The 19,127-nt window shown below is 44.7% G+C and overlaps 1 protein-coding gene across 4 annotated transcripts in view; it reads right to left on the bottom strand.

Annotated features, from left to right (window-relative positions):
- Cc2d2a (coiled-coil and C2 domain containing 2A) overlaps positions 1-18,753 on the bottom strand; it is a 71,765-nt gene extending 53,012 nt beyond the window's left edge. For 2 of the 4 annotated variants that reach the window (XM_040747037.1, XM_040747040.1), the window contains exons 1-7: positions 18,568-18,753; positions 14,737-14,952; positions 13,253-13,313; positions 10,593-10,676; positions 8,289-8,412; positions 941-1,029; positions 511-612 (exon numbers count right to left, since the gene is read on the bottom strand). In XM_040747037.1, the coding sequence (XP_040602971.1) occupies positions 511-612; positions 941-1,029; positions 8,289-8,412; positions 10,593-10,676; positions 13,253-13,313; positions 14,737-14,762 (486 nt within the window). In that variant the 5' untranslated portion in view covers positions 14,763-14,952; positions 18,568-18,753. Of the gene's footprint in view, positions 1-510; positions 613-940; positions 1,030-8,288; positions 8,413-10,592; positions 10,677-13,252; positions 13,314-13,953; positions 14,052-14,736; positions 14,953-18,567 lie in introns of all 4 variants that reach the window. The other 2 variants (XM_040747039.1, XM_005068811.4) reach the window with 2 other exon arrangements.
- Between the last annotated feature and the right edge of the window lie 374 nt (positions 18,754-19,127).

Here is a 19,127-nt window from a genome sequence, read left to right as displayed (position 1 = left end):
AAAGCATCAATTATGATGGAGTGTAAGTCCAGCATAGGACCCAGGGCTCAAGGGCCATCTTTCTTACTGAGCCTCAGGTCTGACTATTAGTGAGCTGAGCCTTCTGCTTTCATAGGTTGAGTGCCGCTTATCATCCTGGGACTAGAGTTGTTTGAGATTTTGGATATTTTTTGGGTTTTGTAATATTTGTATTTTTTCTGGCTGAGACCTGTAAGGATAGCTCATATATAGAGAATGTATAAGGGAGGCTGAGGATGTAAGCTATTGGTAGAGTACTTGCCTGGCATGCACAAGACCCTGGATCCAGTTCAGGAAGAAAACCAAGAGACATCCCACCCGAGAGGACCTACTGTGTGTCTGTTACTAATAAAAACACTGTTAACACATGCTAACTCAGTCCATAAACAATGCCAAGAATTTAGTTGTAGTTTGTCCCACTGTGAAGAAGTGGAAAGTAGGACTAGACAGTAGAGGAACCTCATGTCACAGTAGAAAGAATCCGTGTCTCACCTCTGTGCCAAATTCAGTCTCTGTTTCCCTCTCACTGGCACTGTGCAGGCGCCGGGGCCTAGGAGTGGGGGCATCCCGCAGCAATGCGCTTTCCGCCTTGGACTGAAAAACCAAATGGGAAAGCATTATATATAACGAATTATCAGAATACCTCTGCCTCCATCTCAATAAAGAAGAGTCAGTAGAACAATTACACGCTGTCCCTCTGTACTGATCAGAGCAAGGAAAATGGTTTGGAAGAATGAGCACCATTTTCTGGCAAAATTTTCATCTCTACCAATGTGAAGTATATTAACATTTAGGACTTGAAGAACAGGGGTTGAATGGCTCGCAGCTCTACACAGTTTGGAGCATACAACATGTGGAAGACAATCCCATGAAAACCTCAATCAGCTCTGAAGGGAACATTGAGTCTGTCTCTCTTACTTACCCTTGCAGCCTGAAGCTTCTCCCTCATGCGTTCCCTCATGGAAAATTCTGCAAAGCCTGTTCTGGATGCTGAAGGGATGGGAGGTAGGCCTTGAAAACAAACAAACAAACACAGGAAATTACTTTTAAATAGTTTTCCCTCGGGGTGAATTAGATAAAAAAAGGGGGGGGGATGTAATTTTGCTAGTTCAGAGCTGCACATAAACAAACGGGCCACAGTGCTATAGCACTTTGACAGGGTAGTATACAAATTGGATTCTTGAAGACTGACATGGAGAACTGGCCCTGCTAGGGATGGTCACTTTGGTTCAACCAAGACTAGAAGGAGTGGCTCCTGACTGTTAAAGGCCCACAGACAGTTGCCAATTCTGTCAGCCCTGAACTCCAGCGTGTTGTTTCTTGGTTGAATGGGTAGTTGATGTGAGGAGGTCTCAGGGGTTAATCCTTACTTCAACTAGAGCAATGGCTATGTCACCGAGACAATGTGCATATCACAGATATTACTGAATACAAAGGGGCATATATATCTGAGCCACTTATTCAGGAAAAGAGAAAAACTGAAAGTGTATTACCTCTCATTAGGAATGGATAAAGGAAGAAATGGGGTACAGGGCGTGCAGGTGATAGGAAAGAATATGAAGGTGTGGAAGCCATCTGTGAACACGAGGTTGATGAAGCTCCAGGCTAGTAAAGGAAGCAATGCTTCCGGCCTCACTGGTACAGAGACAGTGACTGTATGTTAATGAGCTGTCCTAGGTTTCTCTCAATATCTGCAAGTTCATTCATGCTGTCTAACCCAGCTTCAAAGACTTGATGAGTTATTTTCCTCACCCCCACTCTGCGTTTGAGGCTATGAAAGCTTTGTTCTTGCCAACTTTTCTTTGCTGCCACAGTGAGCGATTTTCAGAAGGTCATCTTCCTATAAATGGATTCAAGTCCTGCCCTCAAACTGGCAAGTCCATTCTCTTCCCAGAGCAGGACAAGCCCACCCAGTGTGAGATTGCAGAGATGGTTAGTAAATGCAATAGAGTAACTGGCAACCAGTTTGGGAGCTACGTTTTAGTAGTCACAGCAGCTTAAAGTAACTTTTCCATATTGTACCACAACAAAAATTAAAGTACTTAACCACTAGGTCAAATGGAGTGAATTATCACCATGGCTTTCCTTGGGTTCGTGGTAGTAATGGTCACACAGCATATCTCAGAGAAGCAGTCATGGCCACCATCAGCTTTCACTCAAATAACGGTGACATTTACTTTGCTTGAAGAACCTTTTTTTTTTAATTAATTTATTTTACATCTCTACCTCAGTCTCCCCTCCCTCTTTTCCCCCCCACTTCCCTCAATCCACCCATCTTCCATATTTTTTCAGAAAGGCACAGGCCTCCCATGGTCATCAACAAAGCATGGCATATCAAGCTTCCATAAGACCTAACACCTCCTATTGCATTCAGGCTGGGCAAGACAATCCCAAGAGCCAGCCAAAGCACCAGGGACAGGCCCTGCTCCCATTGCCAGAAACCCACAAATAGACCAAGCTACACAACTGTTACATACATTCACAGGGCCTAGGTTGGTCCCATGTAGGGTCACTGGTGTTTTTGGTTTAGACTCTGAGTTCCCATGAGTCAGGCTAGCTTTCTGTGAGTTTTCCTCTCATGTCCCTAACCCTATGGTTCCTATAATCCCTCCCCCCTCTTCTCAGCAGGACTCCCAGAGCTTGGCCCAATATTTGGCTCATGGGTCTCTGAATCTGCCTCAACCAGTCACTGGATGAAGTCTCCACGGGCAACCTAGGAGGTCACCAATACAGTCACAGGGGATGGTTCAGGCTATGCATCGACTGCTGCCAGGAGTCTTAGCTGGGACCACTCTTGTAGACTCTTGGACATTTCCCTCACTTCAAGCTTTTATCCATGAAGTCCCCCTTTCCAGTCATCTTTCTCAGCACTCTCTCTCTCCGCCCACCCTGCAACCTGATCCCTCAAGTTCTCATACCTACTAGCCCCCAGTTCAACCAGAGATCTGTATCTCCCCTTTCTTGGGAGATTTATGTGCCCCCCACTCTCCTTGTTATCCAAAATCATGAAATGCTTCATAAATTGAAGTACCTTTTAAAGTGTAATGTCTCACACACCCTCCCTTATGGCTGCCGTGTGTATACATACTCTCTCTTAGGTCATTACCTTCAACAGATGCAAAAGCATCCACCAAGAGTTTTCCCATCACACTGCTCACATTCTAGCTAGGGAGATAACATGCTACCAAGCAGAATTAGGAAATCTTAAAAATCACTAAATGTCTTTCCCAGCATAAACTTAAAAAGTATGCATATCAGTCTTAAAGATCAGCAGATGCTAAGGATTAGAGGAGAAGGAGGGGCGAAATCAGAGAAGCATAGATTTTTAGGGCATTGAAGCTCTGTTGTGATTCCTTTGATTAGCATCCTCATCTCTTCTCCAGATGCTCCGCAGTAACCCAGCCTCACTCCTGCAGGCAGCTCTCCTGAGTCTAACGTCAGAAAATCTGTTTCCTGTGTCTGTCTCTCTGGGTCTTGACGACTTCGAAAATGCATGCCTAAAATAAATCATCTATCTCATTTACTCAGATTTCACTGTATTTTCTTTTCCACCAATACTGAGAAACTGGCTCCGAGGTGACACTTTAATCAGAGAAACTAGCAAGAATGAATGGAAAACAAAGACAGACATTAGCGAGGAAGGACCTCACATCTGATCATTACTTTGCTAAGAGACGGCACAAGGTGGACCCCTGAGGAATGTACATGCCTTGAAACTAGATGGTGATAAGCTTTGCAACTGATGTGCATTCAGTGACATTCTTCCTTATGTGGAATGTCAGGACCATGTGCATCTTAGAGGAGCAAGTTAGAAGCCGGAAGGAAGTGAGACTGCATAGATGAGTGCGTGGGAGAGGCCAGGTGGTCACAATCTGTGAATGTTGTGACCTTGACAATACTGGGAGACCTGTATGAATGTTACAGAGTGATGGAAGGCCACAGTCAAGGTGAGGCCCTATGGAGAAAGTGCTTATGGGTAGTCAAGTAAAGTAAAGAGTCAGGATAAGAATCACACATTTCCATCGAGGTGGACAGACTCAGTGTGAGGGGGCTGTGGGGCACATCTGCTCCGAGTGCTAAGTGAGCACTAACATCTATGCCAGAACAAGGCCCAATACAGAGCAGAGCTGTCAACAACAACAACATCCAATAGGAAACATGTTATTTTGGGAAGTAAGGGAAGACTGTTATTCTTTATAGAAAAAGATCAAGCACAGCTGGGCTTACAGTCTCATGAAGATTCTAAATAGCTCTATGCCCCCTTTTAGGAGTTCCCTATACTCTCAAGAACTGCTGTTAGGTTTATAGTACTGGGTTGAATTATTAAGTCTAAAGATAACCCGATGTTAAATCTGTGGGTCCACACTGATGCAACAGGTGACAAAGTAGGAATACAGGTCAGCATATGAGAGCTGGAACCTCTTGCTGTCACTTCTCACTGTTAACACTCCCTAGACCTTCCCTCCTGATGTACCAAACAATGCCCGAGAATAGAGTTACTTAGAAAACTAAATAATACAATATGTGTAAAGACATTAGATGGTGCCTGCTATATCATTGCCTAGCTCAGAACATTGTCTTAACATTTCTCAACATACTCATTGCTTTGTCTGTCCACAATAAAAGCTTCATATAAGCCAAAAAGTTCCACAGCTTTCTCAACATTATCCATGAATATAAAATTTCATATCAGGGCTGGGGAGAACACTAAATTGGAGGTTTCACTTGGGAAATGAAGTAAATAATGTTTGTTAAGTAGTTATAAAGAATAGCCTCACAATTCATTTATGGAATATTAGCTTTAGGTCAAGTTAACAAACCTTTCCCATGGGCTCAGACCACAAGCATACAACTTCCCCATAACATATAAAAGAGGGACAGGAAGAAGTATACAAAGAAGGTTCGACATATGAAAACCAACTGATACAAGACACCACAGGATAAGGACCAAAACCATATGATGATCCCAATCACAGAAAAGGTAACACTTCTTCAGTATAAAAATTTTCATAACCTAGAAAGCAAAGAACAACCTCAATATAAAATGAAATACAGACACCTCACAGCTGATGCCATATTCAATTCTCACACTATTTTTTTCTATGATCAGGACCAAAGAAAGATAATGGCTTTTGATATTTTAACACAGTCCTGGAACTCTTTTGCAGAGCCACAAGGCAAGAAAAAGAAAAAAAAATCACCCATATTAGGATGTTAAAAGTCAAATTATCTTTACTTAGTTATGACATGATTTTGTATAAAAGAAATTCTAATGATTCCACAAATTTAGAGTCACACACAAATTTAGTAAAAGTTGCAGGATACAAAAACAAAACAGAAAATTGTGGCATTTGCATATATCAACAACAAATTTTAAAATGAAATTAAGAAAACAATTTTACTTAGAATAACATACAAAATGAAGTAATACACTTAGGAGGAAGTCAATGAGGAAGTAAAGAGCTCACACACAGCCAAAGCCAAAATTCTGTTGAAAGAAATTAAAGATGAGAAAAATAAATGGAAGGGCTGTGTGGATTTAAAGACTTGATGTTGTTAAAATGTCAATACTACCCAAACTATCTACAGATTTACCACAATTCTTGTGAAAACCACAATGATTTTTATTTTGTGAGAATAGAAATGTCTACCCTAAAGTACTAAAGGGATGTCAGAGGATGGTGAATTGCTAAAGCAGCTTTGAATGTGAACAATATTCAAGGCTTTACATTTCTAATTCCAAAACTCATTCCAAAGGTAAAGCCAGCAAACCTGCATTGTAGTAGCATAAAGACAGAAATATAATCCCATGGAACAGAATGGAGATCCTAGCAATAAAATCCTTGACTATATGGTGAGATGACCTGTAAAATACGTAAAATACTCCCTACAATGACCCTCAACAGATATGCCAAGACCCTTCGACAGGAAAACACTGTATTCAATATATGGAGTTAGGAAAACTTATGTCAACAGACAAAAGAATGATACTGGGAGCTGATGGTTCAGCAGGTAAAGGCACCTGCCACCACACCTGACAACCTGAGTTCTATCCCCGGGACCTAGAGTGGAGAGAGAGAACTGAGTCACACAAGTTGTCCTTGGATCTCTATATGTGCACCCAGGCCAATATGCACCTGCAGCAATGTAAATAATTAAACTAATTAGTAAAAGATGAAACTGGCTCATTACTCAATAAACAAAAATTAACTCAAAATGGATAAGGGAAAAGCTTTATGACACTGAATTGGGCTATCACTTCTTGGATAATGACACTAAAAATACAGGTGTTGGAGGCTAAAGAGATATCTCAGTGGTTAAAAACACTGGCTGCTCTTCCAGAGGTCCTGAGTTCAATTCACAGCAACCACATAGTGGTTCACAACCATGTATAGTGGGACCTGACACACTCTTCTGGCATAAAGGCATTCATGCAGATAGAGCCCTCATATACATAAAATAAATAAATAAAGTCTTTTTAAAAATACAGGTGTCAAAAACAAATCAGTAAGTGGAGCTACACTAAACTTTAAAAACTTCTGTGCACCGAAGGCTGACACAATTCAGAGTGAACACACTGCGGAGTCTGACACGGGGGAGATTCTGCCCTAGTAGTGCAGTCTTTTCCCAGCATGCCTCAGGAGCATGCGCAGGAGGTGAGGTGTGTACCGAAAGAAAAAGCTCAGGTGACAGGACTGTATGTATGGTGGAGGGCAGGAAGTACTGCTCTAGATGGAAGGTTGAAGAAGCCTTCTCCTGTCCCAGCCCCTCTCTCCAACCACCAGATTCCTCCATCCATACATCCATGTCCACCTGGGTACCCAAGAAGCATCTCTTACTCTGCATCTCTTTTCCTGGTTACCAGCCCTCAACACACGTCCTTCCGGACGCCCCTTTCCTCTGAAGATGGCAGTCCCACTTGCTCAGATGCTAAAGGCATGGAGCCCCTGCCATCCTTGTGCAACTCTGTATCTGCTGATAAAGGAGACCCCGTGTTGCATTCAGCGAGCCGAATATACTTCTGATTTCTCATCCACACAATCTGTGATATTTACTTAGGGCAGCTCAAGCTGACAAAGGCATGTAGGAAAAAAGAACAGCTTTTTGGAAGACAATCTTAGTCTGATTTTCTGGGATTCCTGACAGCTCTAATGTTGTTGGAGCCACACCTTTCTTAGGGCTGGACTTAGGTCAGCTGCTTCCAAAGGCCTCTAATGTCTAACAGTTACTCCACCCGCCAGCCCTGCCACAGTGCAAGAGTGTAAGAACTGTAACTGGAAGACCCGAGAGCACATTTCTTGTCTAATCCACTTTGCCTGAAAGGTTGGGAGTGAAGGGCCATGGTTTTCCCCACAGTGGGCTAACAATGAATGATGCTCACTGTATGGACACGAACAAATGCTGTGAAGTTCAAGGACCAGCCAAGGCTCTTTAAAAAAATCTTATGTACGTATGTGTGTGCACACTTATGTGTCTGAGTGTAGGCATGCATTTGCCCCAGTGAACCCATTACAAACCGCTGGTATCCATCCTCACCTTCTACCTGGTTTGAAACAGGGTCTCTGTTGTTTGTACAATGTGTGTGCCAGGCTAGCTGGGCAGTGGGCTTTGAGGGATTCTCCTGTCTCCACCTCCCACAGGAGGTATTGACATAGGAGTGCTGGGGTTACAGATATGTGCTACCATGTGTGGCTTTTACATGGGTTCTGGGTATTTGAACTCAACAAGTCTTCACATTTGCACAGCCAAGTGTTTTCCCCACTAAACCACCTCCCCTGCCCCCTTGCCATGGTTCCCAGAAGTAGAAGGTTCATGTGCAGGGCATGAGTGCATGCATTGTGAAGGGTGAGTAGCCTCAGAAACTCCTCTCTGTTCTTCAGTCTCCTTCACTCACATGTGTGTCTCCTCTATGTCATTCTCCTATGAATTCTGACGTATTTCATTATCTGTGTTATCTCTACTTCAGTTACTGCTGTCTACCTTTCCTGGTTATAGCGGAGCACCCCAACTGTGTGTCTTGTCTTCTAGTCTGATGCTACCCTAGAATTTGAGCCACAGAATTGGGGCAAATGGCTAAAGCCCCCTTAAAGAGGGACTTCAAAAACCAACACCTGAGAATTGCTGTGTCCCTCTTGTTTTGTCCTGTTCAGGCAGCCTTACCCCTGACAGGTAAAAACAAACAATACCCCCAATCAAGCACCACATTGCTCAATGCTGAGTGTGTGGTTGGCAGTTAATAATGACCAGCTGAATACAAGCAAGATACTCACTCCGGGGCCCCCGCCGGGCTGTCAAGCTCAGGAGGTTGGTCTCAGGCTCTTCCTCCACCATCTCCGGCTGCCCGCTATCTTGGAATTTGTCTGACACCATTTTCTCAGGGGTAGTGCTGGGTGGCTGTGAATAGATGAGAGGTTTCTGAGATGCCTACACTTCATTGGCTCAGTCCCTTTCGTAAGATGTGGCCAGGTCACTGTGGAAGGGCTGGGTCTTAGTAATTTCCACGCTGTGCATGGTGGCTCTGTTGTGCAGGTCACTGAGGCCAGCCTGAGTAGTTACTAGGAGGCTTCCCATCATAGTGTCGAAGCATCCCAAAATAAGACAATAGTTTTAACATTTGCTAGGAAAAAACTTAAAGCTATGCAGGGAATCGCAGCAAAACACTTCATCCTCAAACCCAAATACACAGGAAAGGACTGTTCAAGTATTAGTGGCTATCTGGGCTGGCACTGTTTCCACACTGGGTGCCCCTGAGAATAGCCTGTGATGTCTTCCTCAAAGTGTCAAGGAAGCAGGGCTGGTAAGGATGCCTGTGTACCAGGCAGACTAAAGCTCACAGCCAACTCAGCCTGACTGTGAGCCCTGGGCAAGCATATACCCACTTTCTCTGTGAAAGCATTGTCCTGCACTGGGAATTGCTGTGCTGCCCCGCCTCTATAAACTCATTGCTACGCACAGGGAACTGCAGATCAGAGATTCGAATGGAAATAGATCACTCAAAAGGACGGGGGCATCTGAATAAAACCGTCATGGGGATCAAGGCTCTAGTGCAGGTTAAATGAACACAAGGAAGCCTGTAAAGTTGGGCTTCCAAAACTCAACCACTCAGAGTTACGGCATTCTCTGTGGCTTTCTACTGTTTGGTCCAAAGATGCCAGGCAGCTTTATCTTCTGTCACTCTCAGCTCACTGCGTGATTCTACTTTTAATCTGACACCACAGGGTGTCAGATTAAGCCCAGGGCTGCAGAGTAACAAACAGACGGAACTGCTAAAAACTTCAGGATGGTATGTGGTTATGGGTGTTCCCAGTCTCCTAGAGTGGGCGGAGAGTGGCTCCTGAGCTCTGGCAGCTCCTCCCAGACCCCTGTGCCTTCCCCTATGGCTGGATTCAGCATGTAGGGAAGGTTGAAGGCGCTCGTTGTCTCCACTTTCCCTAGTGGAAAAACGCAGAGTCGCTAGGAGCTGGCAGGAAGGTTTGTCCCAGACTCTCCCAGTCCCCTCTCCACCTCCCAGGTCTACTCTCCCTCTCCTGGCAGTCTCATCATGTGACTGCAAGCTCAAAATGGCGCTCCCTTTCCCTCCCTCCCAGGCTGGCATAATGATTAATCCAGGCAAGTCCCATCTAGTAAGAGCCCCTTTCTTGCCTTTCCTCTCCGGAATGGCAGCTCCCTTATTAAGGGAACTGAATTACCTTGCGGGGCTGCTTCCAGCGGAGGAGGGAAACTCCTGCGGAGAGGTGGGGGAAAGATGGCTGCAGGCTGGGGAGACAGGAGTTAACTGTGGATTTGGGACTTGGGGTAGAAAGAGGGAATCTTAAGATTTGTGAGCCTGCACTGCCATCTACTGCTCATTATAGTCTATGACCATTGGGGCCAGCACTCAAGTTAGCTGCCTTCCTCCTTCCTAGACATACAGGAAAACAAAACAAAGAAACAACAAAAACAGACAGAAACTCTTAACATGGATCATAGCCCTGTTTGGAGTTCCGTCTCTCTATAAGCCCCACACCACACATTAGATCATCCATCTACATGCCTGCCTTACAGTTTACAGGAGAGAGCCAAGACCTACTACTCCCCATGAGAGGGATGTTTTCTGGGGTGGCATTCTAGTTAAGTTTCTATTGCTGTGGCCAAGAACAACTCGAAGAAGAAGAAGGAGGAGTTTATTTCACCTTACACTTCCAGGTAATAAATCATCACTGAGGGAAATCAGGACAGGAAGTTAATGCAGAGGCTGCAACTGAAGCAGAGGCCATGGAGGGAAGTTGCTTACTGGAGTACTGCCACAGTCATGTTTACCTATCTTTTTTTAATACAGCCCAGGCCTACCTACCTAGGGATAACCCTGCTCACAACGGGCTGGACTGTTCTACATCAATTGTTAGTCGTGAAAATGCCCCACAGGCCAATTCCTTGGTTGAGGTTCCCTGTTCCCACACATGTCAAGCTGATAATGAAGATTACCATCTCAGGGGGATCTGTGTGACTTCCCAGAGGCGCAGGCAGGGTGCCCATCAGTGACACGTATCAGTAATATTCTCCATGGACAGACACAATTTCTCATCATTTCTTACCTTTTTCTTTCTCTGTTTTCTTTGGACCTTGGAATTCTTCTTCCGTCTTCCTGCATCTGCGTCCACATCATCTCCAGTGAACTCCTTTGTCAAAACACAAAGAGAAGATACTTTTCAGGTACTTTCCCTCTGAACTCAGCTGTCCTATAATGCCCACTACTACTGCAGGGTTGAGCAAGGAGACAGTTTTAAAAAAATCTAAGGGGCAGCCCAGCAGGCACTCATCTCAAAAAAAGGCTGGTTCTGGAGAACTTTCACTCTAACTGAAACATTGTAAGTGAAGTAGTGTTAAGTTCCCATTGTTATTGTTACAAGTGCTCATTCATGCTTTCGACATTTATTGAACACTTAGTGTAAACCAGGTCCTGGGAGTATCATGTATATACAATGTAGTCCCCACTTTCATTCTAAGAAAGGTGATTGTAAAGAGAAATTTCCAAGACAGGTGGAGAGGCGGGGGCACACAGTGGGCTCATGTTTGAGATTTCATTTGGTGCCTCCCAGGCTTGGCAGCAGGCAGGTAAGGAAGAAAGGAAACAATACTATGAGTTGAATTAGCAGGCGTTTCAATTTGAAGGGAAATTTGGGAGATCTTTTTGGAAATGGAGAAGTGTAAACATCCCTTTCTTTTTTTGTGTTTTGCATCGTATATTTTATAAGTTTAGAGTTAAAATCTCTGAGGTTTTCAAACCTCACCATTTCCTCCTTAGGCAATTTTATAAATGTTGGCATCAGTGCTTTTGAATGAATGAGAAACTGCAAGGTAGCTGGATGTGGAGTGATCCCTGTGATCCCTGCACTTGGGAGCTGAGATGGGAAGGTCGGGGCAGCCTGGGCTGTACAGAAAGTTGAAGGCAGCTTGAGTTACAAAGTGAGGCTATCTTGAACACAAATGAATAGACAAACAGAAACATCAAGGCTCTTCCTGTCTTGCCAAAGCCTTGATGCAGAATTGGGAAGCAGAGCTTGGATATTAGTGGTGTAAAGCTTCATAGAAACCTGACACAGATGGATAATCTACATCCCATCCCCATTATTCCCCTTCTCCTTGACTATTGGTGTCAGGGAAGACACAGAGGTCAGTTCCAGAGGAGGGAACCAAGATCCCAGCCAGAGAATCGCTTGCCTTGGGCTTTTGGTTTTGTGATGAACTCTGTCTACCTGGAGTAAGGTTTCCATCCTTACTCCTCTCCCCAGACCTGTGGGAAGGACTGCTGTTAGATTGGAGACTCCCTGAGAGGATGATAGTGTCCAGGTCGGTGGGCATGGCTCAAAGTCTAATTCTTAGTTTTCTTTGGCTTTGAACAAGCCATTGAGAAATCTAGCTCAATTGTTGTCTAGTGGGTCCCAATCCTTAGTCAATGGGAAAGTGTCCAGTAGGAGTTATGGAGGATGGAATGCAAGCTCAAAGCTACAGGTCTTTCTTCATGGCTAGATCGCCACAGACTGTTGAAGTAAGAACAACAGACAGAGGTGTGTGTAGATCACAAGCATGTGACAACTTGCTTAAAGTTAATCTGTGTGATTTTATTAAGAGTGCCCCCAGGGGGCTGGAGAGGTGGCTCAGTGGTTAAGAGTACTGGATGCTCTTACAAAAGACCCAGGTTCAATTCTCAGCACCCACATTGTGCTTACACTTGTCTGTAATGCCAGTTCCAGGGGGATCTGATACCCTCACACAGACATGCATGCAGACAAAACACCAATGCACAGAAAATAAAAATAAATTAAAACAAAAAGTGCCTGTTTTCTGTGTTCTCAACCCCATGAGCCTTAATCCAGGGGGAGTAAGGGTTTGGAGAAATCTGGCCACTGCTAAGTGAATTGCAGTCTCCATTGTAGGTGGCTTTCCTTGTCTGGTCTGAGTTTTTGCACAACAGGAGTCAGAAATGACAGGTCTCTAGGGACCGGCTTTTATTCATAACCTACAATTGTCAGCAATGGTTAGATTTCATAGAATTGGTGTTCTCTGAGCTGGGCCCTGCAGAGGACAGTGAGAGCTGCTGTGTGCTGGATTCACGAAGTGATGACCACAGTTCCAGAACACTCAGGTAGAGGTGAGACCCCAGGCTATGTGATGTTGCATAGCCCTCATCATCTGCCTCCTTCCCCAACAAAGGCAGAAAAGGAACACCTGAAGTGTGTGTTCTGGCATATGTTAAGTTAAACTAAGTTTGGCCCAAGTATGCCTGTGTACTTGGTAGATGTAACAAGTGATAATTTAGTATGCAAATGAACTGAAATATAGTTGGGTGTGTGTGTGTTTATAACAAATAGTTCTATCTTGGAGAATCTGAGCAGTTTTTCCTAGTCAATCACAGGCCAGCAAAATGATTAGTTCAAACAAGGCAACCCTGAGTTGCAGTCAAGCCGGTTTTTCTAGGACCTCACTTCTAATGAAGGCTATGCGTCCCTGCAGGAATGCTGAGGTCTTACCTCTGCCTGAATGTTCTAGAACTGTGGCCACCATTTCATGAATCCAGCAACTGTGCAGAGCACAGCTCAGCTCCCCATAGCTCTTCTGGTTCTTGGAACTATCTCATCCTGCTAAATTTATTTTGTCTGAAGCATCACTTTCAACACATGCCATGAATGCTTGTTGCCAGACTGAACTGCCTTACCCAAAAAGGGTCCCGAGGGGAAGCCAAGCAGTGACTTACCTCTGAAATTATTTTTACTTCTTCTTCCTTGGGATTCATCTTGGCTGTGATGGTTCCCAGACTGAGAAAGTATGAGGAGAGGTCAGGCAGAGTTAAATCATCAGTGTCTCTTGCTGTTGATGCAGGCAGACTGAGGATTGTGCACATGGTAGAGCTGTTCACCACAAGCATTGCAAACCCCAGAAATGGGGGAAGTAAGAGAAGGAGGGGTGCTAGCACTCTGCCCCTAGTACACCCTGGTGGCCAGACAGACCTTGGCTGGAGGTTAGCTCTTGCCTTTGCTCTCTTCCTGCCCGGTAAGTCAAGTCTCCGTTCTTAATGGCCTTCTCATTTCAACGAGCAGAGAGGTGAGACTAAGTCGTCTCACCTCCTGCAATTCCCGTGGGGTCACAGCACTCCTCACTTGCTGCTGCACTGTGGTCTCTGCCTTCACCTCGCCCAGCTCTTGGTGGGGAGTGGGGCCCATCACTTCCCTCCTGGGACTGCGATCTTGTAATCTCCCACCCCAACCTGCTGCCTGGACAGTCATTTCTTCCTGCTCTCAAGGCTCATTCCTACCAGACTTAAAACTGACCTGTCTTTTCCTTAAACAAAAATGCCTCCTCTCCATTTCACTTCTCTTTGTAGCTGTTTCTCTATTGTTCAGCCTTTCTAGGAACACCTAGGACACGCCTGACACTTCTGCTCCCCACTTTGCTCACCTACAGTCATCTCTGCATGGAAGCCAGGCTGCGTGGTTGGAAATTAAGTAGGATCATAATATTCTACCATCCACAGCCCTCCAATGACTCTTCTTCACCTAGTGAGTGAAATCCAAAATCTTGTCAAACCTTATGTTCCCTTGGCTGCTTTAGCCCTTGGACCCTCTCGCCTTACATATGTTTTTCCCTCTACCTAGAACTTCTTATAGAAGCTAGCTACACTATTAGACTCTTCCCTCCCTCCCCCGTCACTCCCCCCTCCCTCCCCCTCCCTCCCTCCCTTCCTCCCTTCCTCACTTCCCTCTGTCTCTGTGTCTCTGTGTTTCTGTGTCTCTGTCTCTGTCTCTGTCTCTCTCTGTCTCTCTCTCTCTCTCTCTCACACACACACCACAGTTCCTTTGGGTCTCTGGTAACAGTTCATTTTCAGGAGGGTCTGTGTCTCTGTCTCTGTGTCTCTGTCTCTGTCTCTGTCTCTGTCTCTGTCTCTCTCTCTCTCACACACACACACACACACATACTCACACACACACACACCACAGTTCCTCTGGGTCTCTGGTAACAGTTCATTTTCAGGAGGGTCTGTGTCTCTGTCTCTGTCTCTGTCTCTCTCTCTCTCTCTCACACACACACACACACCACAGTTCCTCTGGGTCTCTGGTAACAGTTCATTTTCAGGAGGGTCTTTCCTAAGAGCTCTTTATACAATAACGTTCCCATTGTGTTAGGAGCCTGCCAAGACCTTTGTGAGTACCTTAAAATGACTTCGTTTCCTATAATACTTACCACCAATCTGCTTTGCACTTGTACATCAGTGTCCGCCCATCACTGTTAGAAGAGAGTTCCCAAAGAACTGCACTTTGTGTGATGTTTAGCCCTGGAGCCTCTGCGCATGCCACTTAGTAGACAGTGCATTTGTATTTGTCAAAGAAATGACTCAGTTGCTGTTTGGCTCTGTTTTCATGGGCACATTCTGGAGTCCTTCAGAACTTTGCTGGGATGCTGTGAAGATTAAAAGAGAGAAGATGAGGAGAAATATTAGACACAGGACTGACAAATCTTAAGCCTTTCTTGATCCCATGAGTGTCAAATCTTAGTTGCCCTGGACCAGTTAAGCAGCTCACCACAGGTGTCTAAGGGAATTAGCATGTTAATGAAAAACAAATGATCTGCAAGTCAGTTGTCTTCCATACAGACCTCCCTCCAAGGCTCAAGCAGAAGGGAAACCATGAAAAAAGCAGACCCAGTGATAAAGGATTGGCGAGTATTGCAGAGAGGCAGGAAACATACAAGGAGCGCTATGGACAGTGATGGCCCTGACAGACACCTCTGGTCCTTAGCAACTGGAAATAAAGAATGTGAAGTGTTCTAGTAAGCAGAAACAGAGTTTCCATAAATTAAGGAAAAAATATACAGAAAAAGAAAGTACAAGTGGAAAATGACAAATGTAATGGACTTGTTTTCTCTCTCCCCATTCTTTCCCGGTCATTACCTTCGAATGAGTTTTGAAGGAAATCAAATGACACAAAAATTTATCTTCCTTATGAACACTGCTGCTCAGAAAAGATGAATAAACACGACTCAGCTTTAATAAGCCCTGTCATCAGCATTTGCTGTGGCCACTTGTTAATACATTCTATGGCAATGTCAAAATAAGAGCCCTGGTTTGCCGACCTAAAGCTTTGCAGTCTCTACACATATTCTCTGCTCATTCCCGTATAACACATTTCAGTAGTACACATGCCAGCTAGACTCAAGGAAACTAATACTTGCAAAATTATGTGATGTGTTCAAATCTCACATTTAGTGTCTGACCTTGACACTTGGCAGTTCCAAGTCCTCTCCTGTTCCCAGACACCAACCACACTCTTTGACTTAAGTCTTGCTAAACAAGGTAACCATTGCCATTGTTTATTAGTTCCTTATTGTGAAAATACTTAGAGTGCAAAGCCATAAATACTATAGCAGCAGGGAAGGACGTCTCTAGGCCAGTAATCTATTTTACACAGTACAGAAAAACAATACATTTTAAAAGGACAGTCCCCACACTGTATCTGACCACATGGACTATCTAAACTCAGCCAGTCATAGACATCTCAAGGATCCCCATGATGATCTTACGGAATGCAGAGAAGCACTCAGAGAAAGAAGAACCTCTCAATCATAACTGATCACAAAGGATGGTGTGTTATTGCAGAGAAATTATGGTTTTAAAGAGTACAGGCTTTGTGAAAAAGAAAAGAAATATAGTCCTGGGTTCATATTTTCCTCTTCTCACCAGCTGCGTGATCTTGTGCTGATTTTGTAAAGGCACACTCATACTTCCTGTCTCAAGGGGTGAAGGGTTATTATGGGCTCCAGACTAAAAAGATTGCAATAAAATGTCTGTCACATGGTAGGTTTTATTATTAAGAATGTTGCCAGAGTTAGGGTCAGAACCTGAGCCTTGGTAACTCTAACAGCATAGGCTTGGCCACCAGTCCCCCAGTAGGTCAGCTAAAGAGACAAATAATGAAAAAGAAAAAAAACACAGAGAAAGGGAATGTATTCAATACAGTGACATTAGGAAGTGGAACAAAGGAGTTCAGTGACCTAGACGTCTGTCTTCCAGGGTCCTAACATGAAATTTATGTTGGAATAGAAGGTACCAGGAGATATACATAAATAAGCAGTCTTAGTGAAGGTGTGGTCCTGTCCATCACTGACACATCGTCGTCTCTGCCCCAGTATCTTCTGCAAGATGATTGACAAACTGTCAGACTGTCTTTCTCTGAGGTAAGTTCTCCCTCCAGCTGGTACCAGAACCCAGACCTTTTCCTTCTCCCAGTTCTTAGAGTCTATTGTTTCAATAGTCTGATAGCTGAAGGGAGAGGCACAAGTGAATTGTCCCTTTCAATCAGAGGTTCTCCACCTTCCTAATGTTGCAACCCTTTAATACAGTTCCTCATGTTGGGCTGACCCCCCCAGCCATAAAATCATTTTTGTAAAAAAATATTTCCTATTCCATTGCTACTTCATAACTGCAATCTAGTTAGTAGTCAGTCATGATGTCAATATTTGTGTTTTCCAGTGGTTTTTGGTGACCCATTTGACCCTCAAAGGGGGTTGTGATTTACAGGTTGAGAACCGATACTTTCAAGTGTCTTGCTGAACCAGGATGATCACAGGAAGAGTTCTCAGTTGGGAGGGAAAGTGGGAGAAAAGGATAGAGAGGGAGGAAAGAGCTTGGACACAGAGGAGAATCACAAGGAAAGCCTTAGGCATTTCAGCTCCACTAACCTTATTCTCTCTCATTTTTGTCTTCAAACAGTGGCAGCGGCCATAATCAAGTCTGCTTGCCCCTTCCTGCAGCCAGGCCCAGGCCACCTGCTTTACTTTGTCTATTTTAGGCGTTTCTGGAACCTCCAGCCTTCCTACCCATGCTCATTTTCTCTCTTCTGAGACTAGAGGCTTTTCCCACCCCTCCTATACAAGCTAGGGAATCACAGAAGCTGTCATAGGCCTTCTTTTATGATTAATTATGTGACAACAAATCATTCTAGCCCCAGCTTCTTGAGGACAGGTTAGTGACGTAGCTGTGTGTGGTCATTTGATCAGATGGCTATGACAGTGTTTGCTGCAGTGTGCATAGGGTGTGCTCTGTGGGATTGGCCCAAGCGGTGGCCTGGGAGTGCTGAAGTTCCTCCCTGGACTCAGTCCTGCTGTTCACCAAGCTCTAGACCTTCTTACAAATCTCTTTTGGCAGCAGCTCATGGTGTTCTCACTATCTGTTCATGCATCTGCTTCCCCAGCAAACTCCCAGCATTGGACCTGGTCTAAGTCATTTTTTTACAATGTAAAGTTGAATTCATCATCTGCTGCATTATTGATGCTCAATAAATACTCAAATGAATGACTCTGGAAATGCACTCTAGGCCTGTAAATGAACTCTAGGTCAAATATCTATATCTAGATTGATTTATGTATATCTATGTGTATGTATACATCACACACACACATCTCCTCTATCCATATACAGTCCTCCCTTCTCTCTATATATATCATACTGGCATTACAGTTATCTGCAGAAACATTTATAGAAAATGCAATTGTAGGCACATATTTCCCATAGACTTTATTAGAGTTTCATAGCACCTCTTTGCAAAGAAGAAAGCAGTCAGTTTAACTGACAGCCCATAGATTTTTCTTGGAGCTTGACAGCCCTCAGCCTTATGATTCAGAGCTCTTCGTCCAATACCAAGAAAGTGAAGTTTGCAGCACTGAGTCATCTCCACCCACGCCCTTGGAACACTCTAAACTAAGGCCTGAAAGCAACATGCAGCCAGTGTTTGGCAGCACACTGGCCAGAGGACGGTGCTAGGGGTTCTCCGTTAACTGGCTGGCATCCCCCTGCAAGCCAGACACACCAGACAGCAGCTGAAATCAGAGCTGTTCCTGCAGCACCCCGGCTTCGATTCAGAGAGCAAAACTAAGCGAAACAAAAGGAGGAGTTACAATGCATTCAGTCCACTCTCCTGGCTCCCAGGGAGGGGCTGACCTCCAAGACTTCCGGAACTGAAAGGAGATGAAAGCAGGCCACTAGGACCGCAGCCCCGGTTCCATTAAAAACTAATTTACCTTAATACACTCTACACAACGCAGCTTGCAGATTCCACTCTCTGGGATTGGAGGCATGTGATGAGAGACCAGTTGGGTCAAGCCAGGGAATCTTTCAGAAATGAGTGAAGGGGTGTGCTGGGGGTAAGGGAGGCTGCTCCCTGTGAAGCCGCCTCTCAGGACAAAAACACCAGCTTAGCAACCAGTTCCCAAGGAGGGTCACTAGGCAGACTTTTTTTCTTTTAAAGTGACAGTTTACTTTTAAGTCTTGGAATATGCGCTTGTTGGGAGAGCAGAGGAAAAAATAACCCGCTGAACAGAGACAGAGGAAAAAACCACTGGGCAGAGAGGCTGCAGGCTGTCAGCGTGGTGCTGTGTCTCATGTCACCGGGTTGCATGCCACTCAGGTAGAGGACAGAAGGTGTTCACAAGCATAGTGATTTAGAATCATGGTGGTCCATGCTGCTTGGAGGAGGAGATGTCTAAGCCAGCAGCAGTGATGTCAGGGCTCCAGGATGTTTGCAGGCTGTGCATGGAAGCCAGAATGCATGTGCCTAACCTCTGCTGGTTCTCTGACTCTC

Source organism: Mesocricetus auratus, unplaced genomic scaffold (assembly GCF_017639785.1).
Source record: "Mesocricetus auratus isolate SY011 unplaced genomic scaffold, BCM_Maur_2.0 Super-Scaffold_100006, whole genome shotgun sequence".
In the NCBI taxonomy this organism is placed as follows: domain Eukaryota; kingdom Metazoa; phylum Chordata; class Mammalia; order Rodentia; family Cricetidae; genus Mesocricetus; species Mesocricetus auratus.
This window is presented reverse-complemented; position numbering and strand designations above follow the sequence as displayed.